This window comes from Sciurus carolinensis, chromosome 15, assembly GCF_902686445.1.
Source record: "Sciurus carolinensis chromosome 15, mSciCar1.2, whole genome shotgun sequence".
Classification (NCBI taxonomy): Eukaryota; Metazoa; Chordata; class Mammalia; order Rodentia; family Sciuridae; genus Sciurus; species Sciurus carolinensis.
The window spans coordinates 64,059,760-64,084,288 of record NC_062227.1 but is presented as its reverse complement, the minus strand read 5'-3'; the positions used below and the strand labels follow the sequence as shown (position 1 = coordinate 64,084,288).

General features: G+C 38.4%; 1 protein-coding gene across 2 annotated transcripts; it reads left to right on the top strand.

The window, feature by feature from the left end:
• The first annotated feature begins 834 nt into the window (after positions 1 to 834).
• Nars1 (asparaginyl-tRNA synthetase 1) lies at positions 835 to 17,653 on the top strand. Of its 2 annotated transcripts, none has more exons than XM_047526815.1 (15): positions 835 to 958; positions 1,962 to 2,044; positions 5,012 to 5,077; positions 5,173 to 5,265; positions 5,576 to 5,665; positions 6,643 to 6,721; positions 7,647 to 7,717; positions 9,580 to 9,666; positions 11,597 to 11,818; positions 11,925 to 12,124; positions 12,492 to 12,627; positions 12,971 to 13,084; positions 15,101 to 15,232; positions 15,577 to 15,708; positions 16,231 to 17,653. In XM_047526815.1, the coding sequence occupies exons 1-15, from the start codon at positions 916 to 918 to the stop codon at positions 16,360 to 16,362; spliced, it is 1,680 nt and encodes a 559-aa protein (XP_047382771.1). In that variant the 5' UTR covers positions 835 to 915; the 3' UTR covers positions 16,363 to 17,653. The 2 variants fall into 2 exon arrangements, with proteins under 2 accessions (XP_047382771.1, XP_047382772.1); XM_047526816.1 differs by having other exon boundaries at positions 875 to 958; positions 1,965 to 2,044.
• Positions 17,654 to 24,529: the final 6,876 nt, after the last annotated feature.

The window sequence follows — 24,529 nt, the reverse complement described above, 5'->3', positions numbered from 1 at the left end:
GATAGACCCTGAACCTGAGATATATGGAGTCATTTTTAGAGTTCCTTTCAAACAAAAAAAAATTTTTTTTTCCTTTGTTTCAAGGACAAACTCTGGAATTACACTAAGCTGAGAATAATGATAGCAATCCTTTATTTAGTTCCTACTACATGCTAGGCAGATGATGAACTTGCATTACTGTTCACAAACAGAGAACCTGAAGCTCAGACATGTTAGGTACTTTATCTTAAGACATCCAGCAAAAGGAAAGTATTCTGAAATCCTATTTCTTCCCACCTCATTATTATGGACTCCTTAATAGTGATCCTTATAATTTTAAATGACAATACACCATAGTTCTTGTCCGTAGTGCAGAGGTATGTATTTTCTTTGAAATTAGAAAGTTAAAGTAACTTCCGCGTGAGAGAGAGGACAATTTCTTTATCTCCACCAGGAAGATAAAGACTGAGGAAGGGGCCGGGACCCTGGTTGGGCCCAGGACTCACTCACCCTCCCCTTATTTGCTGACATGAATTCAGCATTTCAACATCTAGGGCTCTGGACGAAATCTTTGGTCTGGTTTCCAAGAGAACCCAGTGCAGATACAACTAGGCGAAAAATCGGAAGGTTCAAAAGGGAAAGTTTAGAAGGTGGGGACCCAAGGGGCCAGACTGAAACCACCGCTGGTACTCGGGGAGAACGGGGAGGGGCGGGGCGAGCACTCTGGGCGGGGCATCTCCGAACCGGAAGTTATCTCTGCCCTTACGAAAAATGGCGGCCACGGCGCCTCTCGCCCACCTGCCTTAGCCAATGGAACCCCGACGCTCGGCTGACTCACACCAGCGACCTCCGGCACTACGTTGTATGATGCAACGCCGGAGTCGAGGAAGCAGTCCGCGCACGTTGGGGTGACTAGGCGGCGGCGGTGCTGGGACCATGTCCTTGGAGGTGACCAGGGCGACTGCAGGGATGGTGCTAGGTGAGTGAGGCGCGGTGTGTGGCGCCAGGCTCCCTGCCTGGCGAGGAATGCCAGGACTGACTTCAGTACCTGGCGCAGGGTGGGCGCTCCCCAGATATTTGCGGAACGATTGGAGGGAGGAAGGGAGGGAGGAAAGGGCCTGCACCCTTGCTGGACAGGTACGCGTTGGTCCAGGCCGGGCACCCTGGAGCCCTGTGTGTCCCGGGGCTGCCTTGGCGGGCGCGCCCGGCTCTGCCGCGCGACGAAAATGCAGAGATTCCAGTGAGACCTCGGCACTGTGAGGGGCTCAGACATAGCGTAGCCCCAGATAGAAATTCAAAGGACTTAAGAATTTTAAGTCCCTTTCGCATAGCTTCATTCGTGTTGAGATTTCTAGTAGGAAAAGAAGGTGGGGTATGCTGGTAGGAGATCTGGGATGTAACTGAGGTCTCAGGGAGGCTTCTGCACTTGTGAGGCCTTGTGCATTTTGTATAACTCCGGAGCTTCGGTTTCTTTGAAAGACCATCCGGGACTGTTGTGCTTTTTGTTTTTTTTTATCCCCCATCTGTATATCAGCACTGGGATGTTTATTTCACCCTCAGTACAGCCCCTAAAGATGGATATTGTTTTTCCATTATATAGACGTAGAAGCTGAGTAAGGTTAAGTAAATTCCCCCGAGTAACCCAGGTTTTTAAGGTACAATACCCAAGATTCCAGTTTAGGTTTGGCCAGCTTCAAAGCCCATGCCCACTCAGGTGGATGGAAGTAGTATCACAAGTTAAAATGATCAAAAGGTTTATTTTGAAAAGGTAAATTTGTAACTCATGTTTTTAGGAGGTGAATATTCTTGAAATAGGGAGTAGGAGAATAATTATGATATTAATTTCTTTCTCACTGGTAAGTTTATCCAGTCATGTTCTTGTTCTGTTTACAGAGGTAAAGAATGAATGAATAAAGTAGTTACATAGTCAAGTGGCAAAGTTATTGGCCAAGCAAATAACTAACTTTCCTTTTATAAAACAGCAGAGCTGTATGTCTCAGATCGAGAGGGAAATGATGCTACTGGAGATGGAACCAAAGAGAAACCATTTAAAACAGGCCTAAAGGTAGTATCTCTTCTCATTAGGAAAATGACTTGTTTGTTAATTAATTATATCAATGATTATGTGACTTGCCAAGAATTTTATTTCAAGCACTAGGTTTTTTTTGTTTTGTGAGGTAGAGTTTGTAAATCATTTCATTGCTGTGACCAAAATACCTAACATAAACAGCTTCAAGGAGGAAAGATTTATTTTGGCTCACTGTTTCTCAGAGTTTTTTGTTTCCCCGCCCCACCCCCCTTTCAATTTAAAAATTTTTTTGCAGTACTTGGCCAGTCCAAGGCCTCATACTTGCCCAGACAGGTGCCTTACCACTGAGCCACATCTCTGGCTCTTGGGGAGGTTTAGTTCATGGTCAGCTGGCTTCATTGCTTTGAGTCTGATGTGAGGCAGAACATCATTGAGGAAAACACAGGAAAGCCATTTAGCTCATGGCAGCCAAGAAACAAAGAGAAGAAGGGACCATGAACAAGCTATAGTCCCCAAGGGCACGACCTCAAGGACCCACTCTATCCAACAAGATTCCACCTCCTACAGTTTCCACCACTTCCCAATAGTCCATTCAAATTATGAACCCATCAGTGGATTAATCCAGTGATGAGGTCAGAGCTCTCTAGTTCAATCACTTTCCAAAAGACCCACCTTTGAACATTGTTGCACTGGGGACCACACCCTCAACACAGGAGCCTTTTGGGGGACGTTCCAGTTCTAAATCTTAACAGGATCTCACTATGTTGCACAGCCTGGCCCTCAATTTCTGGAATCAAGATAACCTGCTTCAGCCTCCCTAGTTTCTGAGACTATAGGTGCATGCCACTGTGTCCCACTAAAGCATCAGGTTTTGAAGGAATTTTTCAAAAAAGGGAAAACATGTTAGAACGTATACAGATATGTGTCTTTAAAAGTGTTAAATAATGAAGTCCAGGTATAGTGGCATATGCCTGTAGTCCCAGCTACTCAGGAGTCTGAGGCCGGAGAATGGCAAGTTCAAGGCCAGCCTTGTCAATTTAGTGAGACCCTGTCTCAAAAAATAAGGAGGGCTTGCGGTGTAGCTCAGTGGTAGACTACTCCTGGGTTTGGTCCCTGGTACCGTAAAACAAAAGTGTTAGATGATCAAAGCCTAAATTCTTTTGAATATTTAAAATGGGTTTCTCCCTTTCTTTTTTACCACAAGGTATTGCATATTGGAATTTTTCTCTCCAACAACTGAGGTTGCCAGTTTTTCTAAGGATAAAGAACACCTTTCCTCAGTAACACTGAGCTCATATCCTGATGACTCCTCAGAGGCTTCTTGGTGAATTTACTACAATCCTGACTGTGATCTTGAGCCTTGACACTCAAAGCCCCGATTTATATTAACACACCAAGAATGGACCCATTTCTCAGAGCGGCCTTGTAGATCTGAAGTTGAAAATAGATCACCAGTTTACTGACTTGCTATTAGTTCTCAGGACCTAGAATCCTCCCATGTGTCCAACACATTCTCTCTAAGCAGATTTTTATGGAAAGCCAAATAAGGGGTTCTTAGGATTTACAATATGCATGTTAGGTAACTAATAGCATTAGGTTAAGGTGTGACCTAAAACATCCTTCTTAAGGTTGTCATGTACATGTATGTTCACTGGAAAACTAGGATCCATCACCTACAACTGCCACATAATGGAGATGGTTAAACACTCCCTCCTTGGAAAAGCTTTGTACTTGGCCAGTTCCCCTTCTTAACTGTTACATGTAGTTATCAAATTCTCCTAGCCTGGGAGCATTCTCTTTTAGGTTAGACCATTTGGTAATGCTTTGGTGTGTCACATATGGGTTTGCTTTTTAACGCTTAGAAATCTTTCATTTCTGGGTTATTGGGGTACTTCCTGGTAGTTTCCCCAAACTGAAAACACTTGTGTAGGTAAATCTCATGACACTGTTAATAAAGTGTGCCATTCTGATTTGAGGAATAACAGTTTGACTCTTTAATTTTCAGTGATACAAAAAAGGTATCAGTGCAGACTCTCTGATTGTGAGTGAATTCTTTATGACCCACAAATGCAGTTCTGCACTGCTTAGCCACTGGGATAGAGTGTACTTAACACAAACTAAGATAGCCATGACGACACACAGCAGCATAATCTTTTGGCACTACAGTTGGGGAGGTGGTCCATTATTGACTAAAATATTATGCATCACATGACTATTCCTGGTACATCTGTTAAAAACATGGACTCATGTGTGTTTTCAGAAGATCCAAGTCTCTTCCTCCTCTGCAGCAGTCATTGTGTTGGGACTAACTGTCCTTTTAGAAAAAGTTTTTGTAAGCTTCAGATCTTGCCATCAGAGGGAATAGTTCATTGTACTTCCTGTTTGACTTATTAACTTGAGAGAAATTTTGAAAGAATAAATGAAGCAGTTAGTAAAATATTAGTTTTTTATATTCAATTAACTTTTTTGAAAACATAAACTATAAAGTAGTAAATGACATATAATAAAAGAGTACATGCAGGAATATTTTAGAGTATAGGAATTTAGCCATTTGTGAACTTCATCATTATGTTATCATTATTTAAGTGGAAGATTTTAAAAATTTCTTACCTAATTCTCTGATTTTTTATAGAGCACTAACTTTATGGATGTCATGTGCAATTGGCTTTTGCTCTTGGCTGTCTTTTCTGTTTTTAACATACCTGTGTTGGTCCCTGTAGCCAGTGCAGATCTATTGCTTTTGCTTGTACCAGGGAGCTGTGTGCTGCCAACTGAACTTGCTGGGATTGTGTGTGGAAGGACCTAGGGGCTTCTGCCAGAGCAAAGTGCTTCTTAGTGCATTCAGCTGGTCACTGTTACATCAGCTTTTGGCTCTTGGGGTCTTTATTGCTGTCTTGGCTCTTGATTATGTTCTAGATTGCTGAAATTTTCTCATAATTGAGGGGTTATTTTAAATATTATGCAACATTAAAGAAATTCTTTTTTCTTTTTTCTCTATCTCAGGCTTTGATGACAGTAGGAAAAGAACCATTTCCTACCATTTATGTAGATTCACAAAAAGAAAATGAGGTAGGATGAACCAAAAACTTAAGTCATATTTTGTGAATAAACTTTTATCAGGATATAGAGGCCTCGAAAAAAATTACATATCTCTTTTTCTTTAGAGGTGGGACATTATTTCTAAATCACAGATGAAGAACATTAAAAAAATGTGGCATAGGGAGCAAATGAAGAATGAATCCCGGGAGAAGAAAGAGGTGATTATTTGCCACTGCACATTTAATTTATTTTTTATTGTATTTGGAGATAAGATCTTTATATTTTATTTTTTTCATTGTTGCAATTTAACAATTATGATTATGCATAATAGAGTCATTATGCCATATTCATACACGCACATAACAATTCGATTATTCTTGTTCCCCAGTACCTTCCCTTCCCTTCCCGTTCTTCCTCTCCCAGTCTGCTTGTTCTACTCTGCTAAGGTCCCTTCCATATCACTGTGTACATTTTTAAAGTGACTATGCCAGAAACCATCTTAACCGATTACTTTATTCTTAAAATTAGGCAGAAGATAATTTGCGAAGAGAAAAGAACCTGGAAGAAGCAAAAAAGATTACCATTAAAAATGATCCAAGTCTTCCAGAGCCACAATGTGTAAGTGTGTAAGTGTGTCCCAGTGTCATGGACTTGGCAACATCAGATCATTATTTCTGGTTTTGAGGGACATAACACATTTGGTCCTTCACATTGTCTTTCCTTACAGAAAGAATGGGGAGAATGTTTTGGAATTATGAGGCTGGTTCTTATAGGGGTTAATTTTAATATATAAAGTTTAGTAATTGCACGTTGAACAAATTCTGTGCTGTGTGGTGTTGGTCAAATGATTTTACCTTCTGTAGTATCAGTTTCTTGACCATAAAATGTGAAGGTAGAATTTTTTTTTTTTGTCTATGTGTGTGTGTGTGTTTGTGTGTGCTGCAGATTAAAACCAGGACCTCACACATGCTAGGCAGGCACTATATCACTGAGCTACATCCCAACCTGGAAATCTATGGTTTTTTAAACACATAAAAAGTATTTGTGAGTCTGTGAAATAGAGATCACTCTACTGGTTCCTCTCTTCTTTCTGGAGCCCACATTGTTGGATTATGAATAGACATGGTGATTAAATGCCAAATTTCTCCTACTTCCTAACTGATGGAATTGTTTCCTTTATCATATTCACCATCTCCTTTCTTTATCTTTCAAGAGTGTCTTTGTTAGCTTCAAGTGTCAGAATGTACTGAGGGACCATGAAACACCATGAAGGCTAGGATTGTTGCAGTTGTGGGAAGCAGGTGCTCAACTTAGGAAAAAGTGAATTCGTTTGTTGCCTGGTTTTCTGTAGCAATATCAAAAATCTTTCTGGGTGTCTCCCTTGCCAGATTTGATTGAAGTGTTAAAACAATCACAAATAATGCAAAATTAGAGGGAGTCTGTCTACTACAGGTTAGAACCAAAACATTTAACCATATTGGAATGGTTAAAAAAAAAAAAAAAAATGCAAGTATTTTCTTAGTGTCCATTCAGTATTAGTGGGAACGTTGGTATATGATAAATGACATGATCAAATATTTATTTTAATTTGACAGGTGAAGATTCATGCATTAGAAGGGTATAGAGGCCAGAGAGTAAAGGTGTTTGGCTGGGTCCATAGGCTGCGTAGGCAAGGTAAATGGTATCATTTTTCCTCTTTTTAATTTTAAATAACAGTGGTCTCAGATGAAGATCATAAAAATACTTTCTTGGTTTTGTTTAGGGACTTTTTTTTTTTTCTTGGTGTGCTGACTTTTTAAAGGATGTAGTGATTTATAGCCTTACTTTTTCCAACTTACTATTGCCATTAAAAGTTTAAAAATCATTTAAATATTATTTTAACTGTTAGCAAATACAGTGATCAGGAGGTAGCCAGCAAATTCTTGTTAAATTGAACTTTGATTAGTTAATGAAAAATAGGAAATATGTTATAGGAAGGTCAGATCCTATTCTGAAACTTGGTTGTCACTTTACATTTATAATTAGCGTGTTTGCATTTTGATTCTCCCTTGGTCCTGATGTTTGGTTTTCTATTCTTATTATTTTATAATTCATATTTTTTACTATAATTATCAACCTTTCATAAATATAAATGCAACATAAATTTAAATTTCTTTTAAGCAACATGCACCTCCCTCTGACATAGTACTGCTAGATAGTGCAGGGAATTCAAGGATGAATAAGACACAATCCCTGGGGCCGGGGAGATAGTTTAGTCAGTAGAGTGCTTGCCTTGCAAGCGCAGGCCCTGGGTTCAATCCCCGGCACCGCAAAAAAAAAAAAAAAAAAAGACACAATCCCTTAGCTTGTTTCCTACTACCTTGTTATCCCATGGTGCATAATGAGAATCACATAATACTTAAAAGTACAGTACAGTGAAAATAAAATGCTTTATGAATAATGGATAGTGATGTTGCTCCTGGGTATTTCAAAGGAAGGGAGCCATATGGGAGGATTGAACTTCCAGTACTTAATCTTGATATTTCTATGATGTAAGATCAAATTATGAAAAAGTACTTTCTAGTCCCTAATCTGGCTGAATTTCTGTATTTCATTTTAGGAAAGAATTTAATGTTTGTGGTGTTGCGAGATGGTACAGGTTACCTTCAGTGTGTCTTGTCGGATGAGTTGGTAAATATTTTTTTTTAATTTATGACAATTAGATTTTTTTTTCAGAAGGTTCCTTTATGGTTACCTTTTGGAATTTTAGGATCTATATACATATTTTAAACTATTATTTTCACAGTGGCTACATATGTCACAACATCACATTGTACATCATGAAATGAAAAAATTATTTGTTAATTATGATTTAATATGCTGGGGGAACTTGTGTAATATAAAATTGCCAAAACATTAAAAAAAAAAAAAAAAAAAAAAAAAAAAAAACCAGATTAAGTAACCCTATCACCAGCTTTGGTAACTACCAATTTCTGGTTAATCCTAGTATAATGTTGCTCCCTCAGACATTATATCATTTTATTCAAATATGCTTCTATAATCATCTCTATGAAAAAATATTATTTTTAGGTAGTTACCATTATCATCTCCCCCCAAATTATCACAACTGCTAAATGTTATCTAATATCCTATCAGATTCTCCCAATTGATTTAATAATGACATTATAGTTGGTTGATTTCAGGATCCAAACAAGATTTCCATTTGATATGTGGTTGATACTACTCTAAAATCTCTTTTAATCTGTAACAGCCCTCCTTTCAGTCTTCTTTTTTTTTCCCCAGTTCATTTGTTGGGAAAAATATGACAAATTGTCCTGTAGAATGTCTCACATTTTGGATTTGGTTGATTGCATTCCTTTTTCTCTGTATATTTTATGGGGAGAGGGTCTGAAAGTTGCCCAACCTGGCCTTGAACTTGCAGTCCTCTTGCCTCAGCCTCCTGGGCTGGGATCATAGGTATGACCCACCATACCTGCCTTTCCCATCACATTTCTCCCAATAACTCTAGCAAGTATTGATCATCATAGTGAATATGGTGTATTTTGGTGGACTTTTTTTTGTTTGGTGGGTTTTTTTTTTGTTTTTGTTTTTGTTTTTGTTTTTGTTTTTTTGTTTTCGTACCAGGGATTTAATCCAGGGGCACTTAACCACTGAGCCACATCTCCGCCTTTTTTGTATTTTATTTAGAGATAGGGTCTCACTAAGTTGCTGAGGCTGGCTTTGAACTTGTGATCCTCCTCCTCAGCCTTCCAAGCTGCTGGAATTACAGGCATGTATCAGTGTGCCCAGCTTGTTTGTTTGTTTATTTTTTGCAGTATTGGGCATTGAACCTATGGGCACTCTACCACAGAGCTACATTACCAACTAACTTTTTTTAAAAATTTTGAGACAACTTTGCTACAGTTCCTGAGGCTGGCCTTGAACTGAACTCACTCTCAAGTCATTTAGATTACAGCTGTCTTCCACCACACCTGGTAGCCTGTTTATTGTCTAAATGTCAGGATTTGAGGGGGAAAAAAAAAAAAAAAGAACTGTTAATACATTTTTAAGAGATGCGGGCTGAGATATCTCAAGTGGGTACTTAAACATATACTTGTGCCTTCATGTACAGTCACACATCACTTAACAGTGGGGGTCACGTTTTGAGAAATGGGTCAGGAGTCCATTTTGTTATGTGAATGATATAGAATTTACTTTTACAAACTAAGAAAGCTATGACATCAGGTGGTATGATCTTGTGGGGCAAACATTATATGTTGTTCATTGTTGATAGAAACATTATTTGGCATGTAGCTTTGTTAATAAGTTTGTTTCCCTTAAAAAGAGCTATTCTTTATTCATATTAAAAATATTAAGGGCAGTTGTATTCCTTTTTTACCAATATTTGACTATAGAACTTGTTTGTAAATACTCCTCTTTATATATTTTAGAATATTTTAATTTATATAATTTGTTTATACATAATTTTCTTAACTATAGAGTATTTTAATATCAATATAAGTAACTTAATTTGAACTTTGATCTTTTTATAGTGTCAGTGTTACAATGGAGTAGTCTTGTCTACTGAGAGTAGTGTTGCTGTATATGGAATGCTAAATCTTACCCCAAAGGGCAAGCAGGTAAGTGAATTAAACTCTCCTCACTGGTTGAGTGAATAGGTGTCCTTTTTTGTACTTTGGGTGTTTGGCATATAAGTACCTAAATGTGAAGCACTGGTAAATTTAGTATACTTTGTTTTTCCAGTGAAATTTATTCACTGCATAATTTGTCTTAGTCTGTTTTTTTGTCCCTATAACAGAATACCACAGACTGCGTAATTTATAAAGAAAAGATATTATTTCTCATAGTTCTGGAGGCTTAGAAGTCCAAGTTTGAGGGACTGCATCTGGTGAGGGTCTTCTCAGAGTGTCATAACAAGGTGAAAGGCATCACATGATCAGAGAACATATACCAGATAGAAATTGGGATGGGGCTGAATTTGCTTTCATATCTAATAAGTAAGCTACTTCTAAGATAATGACATTAATCCATGGATGCTGTCAGATTCCTTATGACCTCCCATTAGGCCCCACCTCCCAACACTGTTACAAGGACAATTAAATATCATTGTGACTTTTGGAGGGAACAAACTTTATGCCTTAGCACAACTCATGATAAGAATAATTTAGGGCTGGGATTGTGGCTCAGTGGTACAGCATTTGCCTAGCATGTGTTCGATTCTCAGAACTACATATAAGTAAATAGATTAAATAAAGGTCCATCAACAACTAAAAAGAATAATTCAGAAATTTTGTGCCTTACAAAATTCTGGAATGATCCACACAGGCTATAACCACTTGCTGTGGATGTATTAGTAACTTTATAACTAGATGGAAATAAAAGTGACTTTCCCCAGAATTTTCAGAAAAGAGCCGTAATCTAAACCTAAAACTTTTTGATCAGAATTCGAAAGCCTCTTTTTAAAAAGTTACATAATTGATATTCAGAGAGCTATTTGTTCTTCAACCAAAAGGCACATAACCTATTTCAGTTACAGTTACTTCTTGATAATTACAATTCACATAACTACAGTTACCCTTGTTGATTAGGAAGGAAAACAGAAAGATATAACATCTTAGCCACAAGAGGGAGCAAACAATCCTCATCAACTAGAAGTGTTGGTAAGAGATGCCATGGAGTTCAGCAAGAGAGCCTGCAATAAAAATGAATTTTGAATTCAAGCTCATTGAGTTTTCCTTGGAAGGCATGAGACTGCAAAATGAGATAGTAGTTATGATATTACTTGCTGTCCAATGTTTGGACAGCAAGTAATTACCAAGATACTTGTAAATTCCATGACATGTGACTTTTAGAATGAATTACTTTAAATGAAATTATTATGAAGAATTTGAATTTTTAATATGTATATTCTAAAGGTTAACAGCTTTCAGTAACACCTTTACATTTAAGTTTTTAGTGTGGATAAATATGTTAATTTTTTATTAGACAAAGGCTGGAAAGAGACACAAATGTTAATAGTAGTTAATAGTTACTCCAGGTCATAAGATCATAATAGTTTATTTTCTAGTTTGTGCTTTTTCATTTAAAAAGAAAGTGTAGTGGCTGTGTGTGTGTGTGTGTGTGTGTGTGTGTTTACTCTGAAGAAATACTAAATGTAAAAGTATCAATATAAAATTGAATTATTGAGTCTTCAGTTTTAGAAGGATAATGTTACTAATGATGAAGTTCTTAGAAATATCAGTTTACATTAGGTGCAGTGGCACATGCCTGTAACCCCAGCTACTCAGGAGGCTGAAGCAGAATTGCAAGTTGAAAGGCTAACCTTGGTTCTTAGCACGACCCTGTCTCAAAATAAAATTTAACAGGACTGGGATGTCACTTAGTGGTAGAGCATCCCTAGGTATAGTCCCCAGTACTGCAAAGAGAAAAACAAAAAAAGTCAACTTACCAAAAATTTGGATATAAGGTAAAATCTTCAATGCTCTTAATTTTTTGTTTCCTTCTCCTTCCCTTTGTTTTTTCCCCACTCTCTGCCTTTTAAAAATGTAGGCTCCAGGAGGCCACGAGTTGAGTTGTGACTTCTGGGAACTTGTGGGGCTGGCCCCTGCTGGAGGAGCTGATAACTTAATCAATGAAGAATCTGATGTTGACGTCCAGCTGAACAACAGACACATGATGATCCGAGGAGAAAATATGTCCAAAATCCTAAAAGCACGTTCTGTGGTCACCAGGTGCTTCAGAGATCACTTCTTTGATAGGGGGTACTGTGAAGTAAGTGTATGATGGTCATCTTTTGCAGATAGTACCTCTTTGCCATTTTGAGACTTGAATGATAGTGCTCACAGCAGACCTATGTTTCCTTCTTCCCTGCAAACAGGTTACTCCTCCAACGTTGGTACAGACACAGGTAGAAGGTGGCGCCACACTCTTTAAGCTTGACTATTTCGGGGAAGAGGCATTTTTGACTCAGTCCTCTCAGTTGTACCTGGAGACTTGCCTTCCATCCTTGGGAGATGTTTTTTGTATTGCACAGTCATACAGAGCAGAACAGTCCAGAACACGAAGGCACCTGGCTGAGTATGCAGTTGTCTTTTTGGTTTTATTTATTTTTAGAAAATATCTTCAGAAAAGAAGTCTTTATGTAGGTGAATGATATCTGTAAAAAAATCTTGTGGCTTATGAGGATAATAGAAGAACATGTTAGGTTTTGCCTCTTATACCGCAGCTAAGATCTGTTTTTTCACTTTGCCCTGAGCTTTTTCATGTTAAAAAGGAATTGCTACTTGGGGGTAAAGAGGTATCTAAAATTAATTTGCAGAGTTAGGTGTTGGTTAATAGTGTTGGAATTTTACCTTTCTGGACAGTTTCCCAGTGTTAAAATTTTTGCTTGAGAAAAACTTAGTGTTAAAAAAAGAAAAACAATTCTGAGTGTCTTGTCCTTCAGATATACTCACGTGGAAGCTGAGTGCCCTTTCCTGACCTTTGAGGATCTCCTGAACAGATTGGAGGACTTGGTTTGTGATGTGGTAGATAGAGTCTTAAAGTCACCGGCAGCAAGCATAGTGTATGACCTCAACCCGGTAGGTGAAGTGTTTTATGGAGGTAAACAAATCACAGTCCTTTGTTGGAAGACAATGAGTCTTCCTTGGTTTTTGTAGATTTGATGACTTGGCAAGCTGAAATAAGTGACTAATATTTTGAAGACAAAGTTTGATATTAGTTATTGTCAGTAATTTTATAATATTTTTAACGTACATAAGAGGAGGTTCCTATACGTTTCCATTTCAGGAAGGTTTGCATGGTTTGTTTAGTCTGAAATAATATTTCATAATCAAGGTAAATAGTGTCGTGTGTGTGTTTGTTAATGAACATTTGATTTTGTTAGTTTCTTTATGTACTCTCTATTTTTCTCTTCTCCTGTAGAACTTTAAACCTCCCAAACGGCCTTTCAGACGAATGAACTACTCAGATGCTATTGTGTGGCTAAAAGAACACAATATAAAGAAAGAAGATGGGACTTTCTATGAATTTGGAGAAGTATGTATTTCTTTTTCATCATTTTTTCTAAGGTAGTCATGTGCTGAAGTGGATAGCTTGATTAACTAGTAATGTGGAGGGAATCTGCTAGTCCTCAAATAAATGATAACAGAGCCTGCCTGCTTCTTGGTTTGTCTGCAGGTTCACTCTAGAGTGAGCCTTAGAACAGCCTTTTTTGTAGTTCTCCACAAATACTAGTGAGTTTTTAGCCTACGTTCACATATCATCCTTTGTCTCTCCATGATCATTCCTCAACCTCCGTGTAAAAACTCTTGAAAACTCTACTCGTAATCCACTAGCCTGGCAGAAGTGCTCTAGAAAATTATGAAGCCTTTGAAATTATATGCAAAATGTTGGTTATGTGTGTATATTTGTTTTTCTGGCATTTTCAGAAGGGATTCATTCCTTCTAAAACAGTGATTTACAACTCCTTTACATGGAAGGAGATTCAAAAGGAAGAGAGCCATTATTTAAAATGCAAAACTGAGAGAGAAGGCCTTGGTGGAGGAGGTTTCAGCACATTTGTTTTGCCTGGGAATCTCCCTTCCGGTGTGCCTTGGGAGTGTGGATTGGCAATAAGGTTCCAGACCTTAGTCCCTGGGTACTTGTTCCTTACATAATATTTGCAAATCTAGTTGTTTCACAGGTGAAATGTGAGTAGCTGCTGCTAACTAGAGTTTTATTCTGATTTTTAGAAGTAAATTATACAGAGGATAAAGATATACTATCTCTATACATCACTCTCCCTATCTTGGGACTTTGGTTTGTGATACATAATAGCACAATTTTGAACTGAAAGCTTGAGTACTTTAGTATATCTAGTGCTTAACAGTTTTATTGAGTGGAAAGAATACAAGCTGTTGAGTCAGAAGATGTCCATCTCCCAGGTGGGCTTAGCTCCTGCCTCTGTCCTGATCTGCTGTGTAGCCGAAGACCAGTGACCCCACTCTGATTCCTCTCTACTGTGGAGGCAACATCTTCTTGTCAAGGTTGTGGGAACTACGTGAGCTAAATGTCTAGCAGGGTCCCTGGCTCAGGGACCTGTCTGCTTGTACTGTATATTGCTCTATCACAACACACGAGGGCGCTAGAGTTTATAAATGGTTTGCAGGCTTTTCAGGTGTACAGTAAAACCCCACACCTTCTAACTTAATCTTACACAGAACCCCAGAAACCCAGGATGAAAAGTAGTACAAGCTAAGAGACCAGTGCTCTCCCACTTATCTCATTCCCTCTGGCACCTCAGTGGACCTAGGGCTCCAGGGACTGGAGCTGAAACAGCTATGCCAGCTGGTTGCTCAGCTCCCTTTCTCATCTTACATTAAACAAATCAATGAGTCTTGTCCAAAGCTCAGTCAGTTTTTACTAGAGCAAGAGTTTTCAGTTTTAACTTGAAAACTCTGGTTTACAAGAATGTTTTGAGAGAGAAGCAGATTCACTTGGTTCATCATCTTATTTCTTGGCTAACTATTCCAGGTGTGATAACACTTATAAACTTAATATTGTTTGTCTTATGACATTTTACTACTATTGAAGGCATAACTGCTTTATTGTAATAGGAAAGAAGTGCAGATAACAGGAGAATTTAAAGATTAGTGTCATTAATAATGTACTCTGTGGAGATCAGTGGTGGTGTGGAGAATTGACGGATTACCTTCTACTTTATGAGACTAAGTGGACCACATTCACTTTAGAACTTGGTAATGACTATCCACTAAGAAAATAACTGAGCAGAATCTAGTCGCAGCTTGAAGATTTTTGTTCATTGGTGGGTGTTCCTCAAACATAAGACATACTAAAGGAGAAGGCAGATCTTTTTATAGTTCACCTAGTCTATAAAATATTTGTTTCTTTTTGAAAGAAATTGCTTCTTACACGAATGTGTATGGATTGGGTTGGCATGTATTCTCCATTTCGTCGAGTTTATAGGTGGAAGGGCTGTACAGAGTGAAAGAGCTGCTACTTTCTTGTTGCATTTTGAGTTGTAAATGTTAATGAAGTCTTGTTTAACCTCAGGATATCCCGGAAGCTCCTGAGAGACTGATGACAGACACCATTAATGAACCAATCTTGCTGTGTCGATTTCCTGTGGAGATCAAGTCCTTCTATATGCAACGATGTCCAGAGGATTCCCGCCTTACTGAATCTGTTAGTTTGTGACTCAGAGAGTATTAGAATCATGGTTTTTAACGGAGTGGGGACTGTCATTTGAAATAAGTACCACTTGGTGCAAATATTTTATAAATCTATAATGACAGTAATTTAGAGTGGTTTATTTCTTCCCCCAATTGGGGTTAACATGCTTCGTTGGGGAATGTGAATAATATTTGAATTTTGCATGATAATTGTGCCTCTTTTAGCTATAGAAGCCTAACTGTAGTTTTTATTGAAGCCCCACAGCAAAGCCATGTCTGACAACTTGGTGTGTGTGTTTTTTTGTTTTTTTTTTTTTTTTTTGTAATTGTGCGTTTTATGTTTCCTTGTATTTAAAGGTCGATGTGTTGATGCCCAATGTTGGTGAGATTGTGGGAGGCTCAATGCGTATCTGGGATGGTGAAGAAATACTGGCAGGTTATAAAAGGGAAGGGATTGACCCCACTCCTTATTACTGGTATACAGATCAGGTAAAAATAATTTTTAAAATCTTCAATATTTTTCATTGTAATAATTCCATATACACTGAAATTTTTGAAAGGAGAGAATTCCAAATGGTACTTGGTGTTTGAATGAGTTATATTTGGTTTCATAGTTATAATAATGTTGCATGTGAATATTGCCATTTTTGTCTTTTATCAAGTTATATGTTAATTTTCATTTGAAAAATGGCCTTGCTCATTGCTAGAGTTTTTAAAACATATATCATTAGAATCTACCAATCAATATCTGGTACTTTCATTTTCCTCTGATAAATGGAGAAGATTGAAATCTCTTCTTTCCAGGGCACTGCTTAATGCCTGATTTATTTTTCGTCCTGTATTATTTCTTTCATGTATGTAGTTCATGAAGGTGTATAGACTCTGGGTTGAATTCTGAACCACAATGAACTAATTCTTCCATAGTGGAAAATTTAAGTTTTTTAGATAAAATTTTAAACTAAGCATTTACTCCTCTCACTCTTGTTCTTGATCTCTTTTTTTATTTAACAGAGAAAATACGGTACATGTCCTCACGGGGGATACGGCTTGGGCTTAGAACGATTCTTGACTTGGATTCTGAATAGGTATCACATCCGAGATGTGTGCTTGTACCCTCGATTTGTCCAGCGCTGTAGGCCGTAACTGATTCCTCCTGAAACGTGAAGAATGGTCGCAAAAGGAACAGTCTGCCTCATTAAAAAGAAACAAAAAGCCAAATTGTCCCATGTTTGTTCCGTTGGGTATAGCTTTCCCTTTTTTATTCCCACGGCCATAAAACCATAAAAAGTAGTCCACATTACTTGAACATCAAGGGACATTGATATCATTTTAAGAAAAAATATCCATTACAAAGTCTGGGGAAATATGTGGCATGTAACTATAGTTATGGATACATTTCAGCATTTTATCCAGTTAGAGTAATTGTGTTAAATATGCCATACACAATTAAACAGTTTTTAATTAAGGTCTAAGGTATCCCAAAAGCTTAATCTTTCTGTACTTTTAAATGTAACTGGAATTCTTTAATTTATATCATTTTATTGTGTCATTGAGTTAAAACACATCTGTGGGGGCAGATCGCATTGTTGCTTAAAGATTTGCTAGTGTTAAAGTGCAACACAGGAGTAGATCCTGAAATCTAATGAATACATTGTTTGGCATCAGTAAATCCTTTCTGAATCCACATAGCTGCTTTTCATTTTGAGGCTTATGAATTGATATGGAAGAATTTGTAAAAATGGAATTTTTAAATTAAAATTTAAAGGGAGCATAATTGTTGGGGAGGAGGTGGTATTTAAATGAATGACAACATCTCTTATAGCATTATTGTAAGGTAAAGGGGTAGACCGAGCTTCCTTCTTTCCTGATGATCCTTATAATTAAAAATATGTTCCAAAAGAATTTGGCAGGTCGACTCTTAACAAAACTGTAAATAACTAGTTGAGTCATCCCTGCCATGTCCTTAGAGCTGGTCTGTGCTACTTACACACTTCACAGCAGGCTTATTGAATGACTTCAGAGCAGATTTAGTTAATTTCTTCCTCAAATGCATGCCGTGTATTCTCAATAGGCTGTATTTTCCCAGCAATCAATAAATGAACACTCATTAAAAACTCTTCGCTGGTTTAATTTTCTCAAACTGAACATCACTGTCTCACATTAGTTCATATCCTATGAATTTTCTATCTTTTTTTTATGATGTATATATGTAAAGTTAGATATTATTAAATTTAGTAGATATTACTAATGTTATGGTAATTAGAGACTGATTTTTAAAAATTAGATATTTAGGTCCTAGTTACAACTTTTTTGTATCTTTGTTGTTGTTTGACACTAGATTTTATTCTGTGTGCAATTAAGTGAAAATGACAGATGGAAATGGGGCATTTATAGTCAATTTGGCTTGTATCTTTAAATAAAAAGTACTTGGAAGAAGGTGAATGAGCTCTATTTGGCTTCAACTTGGCAGTTTATTTGATCAGAATTTAAGTGAAGAGGTTAGGCTTAGTTAACTTAAATTTTAATTGCATAAATAGGTTGATGGTTTTAAAATACTAAAGGAAAGCCGGGATTAGGCAGGGGGTAAGGGAATGAAGGTCATGGTCCAAGAAGCAACAGGATGAACAACTGATTTCTCCACAGGGATTTGTGGTGGTTGCTCTGCTCTTAGTGCCCCAAATACCATCCCTTGTCCCTGCGGTGCCCAGCTCACAGATGCCCCTGGTTGAGTTCTGTTCTCATGGGACTCCTTACTGGACTCTTCATCTTGTGGCTCTTTCTAGCCCAAAACCTTTTGATAGCCATATCAAAACCCCCCCTTCATTTTTTGTCCCTGTGTGACAGACATGCTCAAAGCTGGAGACAAGCAAGAGGATAGCACTGTGTTCAAATTACAGATGATGCCCAATTTAAAGATGGCTTAATACATGATTTTTCAGCTTTAATGATGGTGCAAAAGCATACCCTAGGAAACTGTTCTCACTTTTAGTGTAGTCAGTAAATTATAGGAGATGTTCAATACTTCATTATAAAAAGCTTTGTGTGAGATGACTTTGCTGAACTGTAGGCTAATATAAGTGTTCGAGCACAATTAAGGAAAGCTAGGGTGAACTGATTATAGGTTAGGTGCATTCAGTACTTTTTCAACTTACGATTTTAACTTATGGGTCATGGGGGGGGGCTGTGACCTATCACATCAAGAAACATCTGGTTCATACCAAACTCACCTCTTAAATGTTCAGCCATTCCTAGCAACCAGCTTTTCTACCTTGTTCATCTCCCACCTTGCTGCCTCTAGCAATTCCTGAAAATTGCTATATACAGTAGTTCAGCTCTATCTTAAGCAACCTTGGCTGCACATTGGTATCACTTGGGGACCTTATAAATAATGATGCCTGGGCCTTATCCCAGACCAGCTGAATCTGAATTTCAGGGATGAGACAGGATATTTTGAAAACTTCCTCAGATGAGGGTATCATGGAGTTGATGTTCACTGTACCTCCTTCCTAAACTTAACCCTCTCTTATTGCTTTAGGTCCTTAGTTAATGGTTTCATATTAATCTTTGCAGCTGAAATGGGAACATTGAGGCAATGCTGAGGAACTATAATGGTTAAATTATTTTAAGCCACTTGAAATCAGTTTATTTTATTCAGCCCTTCCAGAAAAAAAGGACAGGTCATGATGTTCAAATGCTGTAGTTTATAGTATTTGGAAATTGCTCTCCAGTTAGGTCACTAGTTTCTTATGCTGAAAAGCTTCTGTCTCATGGGTTGTTACTAGCATGATGATTAGGTAAAGAGCATTCTCTTTGAAGAGAAATTTGATCAGAGATAAGTAGGTTATGTATGTGAGACAAAGACACTAGTTTCTAGAGTCAGAATCGAGTTTATAGCTGGTATAATTTAGCATACAGTCTCAGAGATGAAGGTATTCAAAGTTTTAGCTTATTCTTTAGGTGTTTACCTCCGTATTGCTGAGTAACATGCTTATATTACATTGATTTTTTTTTTCAGTTTTAGACATTGTCTATTGATCTATAGAAGATGAGGATTTTGCTTCTTCCTTTTCCTGTCCCCACACTCACATGTACCCTTCTCATCTCTCCATTTTTCCCACTTAGTTAAATTGTAATTTTGGTTGACTGTGTCGTAAATTATAATTTATTTCCCTTTCTGTCCAACTTTTGATTTTCCTTATAATTAATAGCTTTTATTTTAGTACCATGAATTCAATCTCCAAAGATGTTCAGACATATTGGGTAGTCTTAGGAGTATGTCTTCCCAAAAAAGTCTCTCCTGGAAACTAGTTGCCATCCTGGGATCTATTTTGCTATCATCCTGAGAATTTCCTTTGCTTTCACCCTGTATTGGACATCTTGTTTACTATATCCCATGTTTACTGGTTCTTGGTCTACTTTCTAATTGTGCTTGAATACATCTTTCAGTAGTTTCCTAAGAAAAAGTTAATGGAAGGTAAATTCCTTGAAATGGTATCCCTAAAAATGCTTTTAATCTATTGTCACACTTAAACTATGGTCTATATATAGAATTTTGGGTGAAAAAACATTTTTCCTCAGAATTTTGACATCTTCTGGTTTCTAGTGTTGCTATTGAGAATTCCTAAGCATTTTGATAGCTAATCTTTTACATATTGCATGTCTTTTCTGGAAGCTTGTTCCAGAAGTTCTGAAACTGCATATTATTTCTTGGGACTACTCATCCATCCTGATGAGCAGTTGATGGGCCCTTTCACTTCAGAGTCATACTCTTCAATTGTGAAAAAAGTTTCCTAAATTGTTTTATTAAAGGTCTCCCTGCTGTTTTGTTTTCTTCCTATAAATGTTCTTATTCAGATATTAGACCTTGTTTCAATTTTACTTTTCTTTTTGTTTTTTTAGTGGCTATTTTCTGGAAAATTTCAACTCTTACCCAGTCCTTCTATTGAGGTTTTCATCTCTTTTACTATAGTAAGAAAGTTTTGTGGTTATTATTCTCATTTTGGTCTCAGAAAGTTCCATCTTTAAAGTTTCTAATCCATGTTTTCTTTTTGCATCATCCCAGTTTCCTCCATGTTTGTTTTTTAGGTAGGTTTATGTCTTTCCTGTTAGAAGCTTTTCTCAGATGCCAAGTGATGCTTGATTTTCAACTCATAATGCAGAACAAGGGACTACAGTGTCCTCTGGGTGCTCTGAGCATGTGTAGGAGATGTAAGACTCACCATGCACTGAGCTTGCTTTGGCTGGTTAGTAGCCTCCTCTGCCCTCATGTCAGTACCTTTAGGTCATTCCTTGAACTATCTAGGTTTCCTGTGGAGGGAAAAAGGAGGAGAGGGTTGGGTTTCTGTACCTTCCAGAAGTATATGTGGTTCATTGTTCTCTGCAGTTTTCAGTGCGTCTCTGTTCTCACTGTCTGGGATCAGCCATCTACAACCTCCTGCTACTTCTCGGAACCAAATCTAGTCAGCCACTCTGAAGGGTGAGAATCCAGGCAGTCTGATTACTACTATACCAGTGGTTTGACCTAATTCCAGCACCTCCTTTTCATCTTCACTTCCAGAGGTACATGCAGCTGCCAGACCTGAGCCACCAAGGGATTATGTTATATAAATCTGGATGGTTGTTTTAAGATGTCCAGTTTAAGATTATTTTCTTAGATCTACCAAATGGAGCACTTACCCATCTGCCTTCTAGCTTCCAAAATTCTGTTGTAATGGTTCCCTTTTCCCTATCCTTTTAAGTTTGTGTCTAAATACAAACAAAAAGCACCACTGCCACCAAAACCTCTGTTGACATTTCAGTGGGGTTTGGGAGTGAGTAGAAGGAACTACATCCATGTGTTCAAGCCCCACAGCCCCTAACTTTGTGGTTTGGGGGATTGAATCCAGTGGCACTTTACCACTGAGCTACATCTCCAGCCCTTTTTATTTTGAGACAGGGTCGTGCTGGATTGCTGAGGCTGGCCTGGAACTTGCGACCCTCCTGCCTCAGCCTCCTGAGTTGCTGGGATCGTGGGTGTGCACTACCAGGCCTGGCTCAAGCACTTTCTTTCCCTGGAGATCTGTATTTGAGGACAGTTGGATGGCAAAAGTAAAAGGGAAGAAATGTTCAATTATTAAATTTAGGAAGGAGGGGCGATAACTTCTCTGTAAATGGGGAAAGAAAATAATGTCTATTGAAAGGTTGTAAGTGACATTTAATGTTGGGTCATGGGAATGGGTAGATAGGCACTAATCTTAGGTTATGACTGTTACAATAATGAAAGAATTTCCTTAGCATATTCAGATTCAGCTATGAATCTGAATTCATAACTGTCATAGTGGCAGACAGCAGCTCTAACAAATCTGTGTCACTGGTCAAGGGATAACAGGTGAGTGATGGGAAGTCTCAGAGTACCCTGGCCCCTACTGTCTGCCACCTTTTTCTCCTTGCGATGCTTCCTGAAGGAAGGAAGCAAACCCCAGCATTGGAACCAGATGCACCAGGATTCAAATACTAGCTTCTGCCCCTTTCCAATTGTGTAGCCTCAGGAAAAGGGAACATCTGTAACTCTTCCTCATCTGAAAAATAGGGTAATACTGCCTCTTTGAAAGGTGGCTACAGTGATTAGAGTTACAGTATCTGGCACTTAAGACTTAGAAAACATTATTACTAACTTCTTTTGCTGGCTAAATATAGGCATGACCCAAAGATCTGACCAAACTTTACTTATTATAGCTAGTGTTACTGAACCCATGTCCATTTACTTGCTACTTGAAAAAGGCCCAGTGAATCAAGGACAAGTTGTTGGGGAAGGAAAAGGATTTATTCAGTAAGCCAGCAAACCTGAGAAGGTGGTAAACCAGGGTACTGAAGGACCATCTTAATTCAGCACAAATTTCCAGCTACTTTGATCTGAAAAGCAAAAGAGGAAGAGGAGGGGCAGGATTCAGTTTGGAAGTGATTGATGGCTATAGACTTTTAGGTGTCTCTCCAGTAGACTAGAGATTTTGCAAAACCCTATGTTAGCAATCTGTTGTTCTTTCACATACACAAGGTCAAGATGCCCCTGTAAATATTGAAAACCTCTTAATCTTGTTTTGGTCTTTAAGGGGGAAGAGAGATCAGGGAAGTTTAAAGTTTAGGTAAATCAGTCTTATACCATTAGTATTGGACAAACATTCTTTAAATAACAAGGGCTGTGCTCTGGGAGGCAGAAGTCTTTTCTAGTGCAGGATCACAGAGGTGAGGTTAAACACAATGTGGAGGATTGGGGCTAATTTTTCTTTATCTATGCAGGTCTGCATCCAGAATGTCTTCCCACATCCAGAATATTTCAGTCTCCCTCCTCTTATAAATTCTAATACCACCTCGATGAAAAGCATTTCTTTGCCCACTCAGCCAGAAATCAGCTCTCACTTTTATCAGGGAAACTCCTGTTCACCGTGGGTTCCCTACTACATGTGCATTTTCTGGATAAATATAATACCCCTGCCCAATCTTCGCTAAGTATGAAAAAAGGACATCTCAGGAAATCAGATATGGATGGAGGAGGTAGAGAGGTTCTCAAAGTCAGAGTTGTTAGGTTACAATGACATAAAAGGAATTCCCTTAGCAGATTCAGATTTAGCTATGAATGGGGTGGGGCTGGAGGAGAATGGAACCCAGGTAAGGCATTGAGGAACCTTTTAAAGTTTCATTCAAGAACAGCATTCATATAGAATAGGGGAGCTCTTAGAATGGCCATGCAAGAACAGGAAGGTGTAACTAGGGCAGGACCCCTGCATGAAAGGGGCCTCTGAGGTCTGTTGTTTCTGTGAGAAGAAATTCCAAATTCTGGTCCTCTAACTCGGAGGAGGACAAAGAACTTACCATCTGTCTGATCTCTTCGTAGGAAGTAAAAGCTTTCTAGGAAGAATCTACTCCCTGGCTTTTGAATTTACACATCTTTAAAAAGCAGCACTACCAAGCAGAGAGGTTACACCAACCTAATCCAAGATGGATAAGACTCCTACCTAGGTCCTGCAGAAAGCAGAAAGGCTCTGTAGAGACCCTTTTATCACCACCTGGAGCAGGGGAGTCTGCAAACAACAACTCTTACCAAAACTGAGCTCAAAACAGTCATGACCCATGGCAGAAATGAAAGTATTTAGTGATCCAGGACATGTCTTAATATTGACTCAGAAACTTTGGTGTCCCCTCTGCTCCACAAAGAACCTTCAGAAACCTGAGCATCCCTGTTATAGGGAGATCACTCAGAAGACCATTCATCACCTACTAAGTTCTGCATCTGTGGGCCTTCGTTTCACCTCATCCCAACCCACTCACTGCTCAGTCCAAATGACCTCTTCGCTATTCCCCAGCAGCCTAGCATATATTGAATTGTGTCCCCCTAAAATATGTTGCCATCCTAACCCCTAATGCCTGTACATATGACCTTATTTGAGAATAGGGTCTAACGGATGTAATCAAAATAAGGCTGTTAGGGTAAGTGTGGGATCCAATACAACTGGTGTCCTGATAAGAGGGGAAGTTAGCATGTGGAGGTGGCCATATGACATCAAAGGAAGGGATTGGTGTGCTGCAGTTTCTACCAGCCAAGAATGCCAAGGATTGACCAAACTCCTTCCCTCTTTCAGGTCCCTACTTGAATGCTACCTTTGCAAAGAGCTGTGTCTGTCTGACTGCGCTGCCCAAACTAGCAATTCAGGCCTCTCTGCATTCCTTTTCCTTCCAGTCCCCTAGTTATACTTGACATTATATTGTAAATCTTTTATCTTTGTCCTAAGATGATCATCTACATTGCCTTCTATAACATTATTTCCATGAGAGTAGAGACTTTCCAATTCATTTCTGGATGCCCGGTGCCTACTATGCGCCTGACAGAGAGCTGACTTCCCACATACTTACTTCATCAGTGAATGAGTTAATTTAATTTTTTATTTTATGGTACTGGATATTGAACTTAGGGGTACTTAACAACTAAGCCACATTCCCAGTCCTTTTTTGTATTTTATTTAGAGACAGGGTCTCACTGAGTTGCTTGGAGCCTAGCTAAACTGCTGAGGCTGGCTTTGAATTCATGATTCTCCCGCCTCAGCCTCCCCGGAGCTGGATTACAGGCATGCGCCACTGCACCAAGTGAATGAGTTACCTTTGTGTACAATTTCCTTCTTAACTTTTTAATGCTTTTGTCCTTCATATTACCTGACAGAATGCTTTACTCATAGTGGACATTCAGTAGATATGTGTAGATGAATATCAATAAGCCCATCACCACTGGTGGACTCAGGGCTCTGTGTGATTAAAAAGGGTAAGTCAAAATGTACATCAT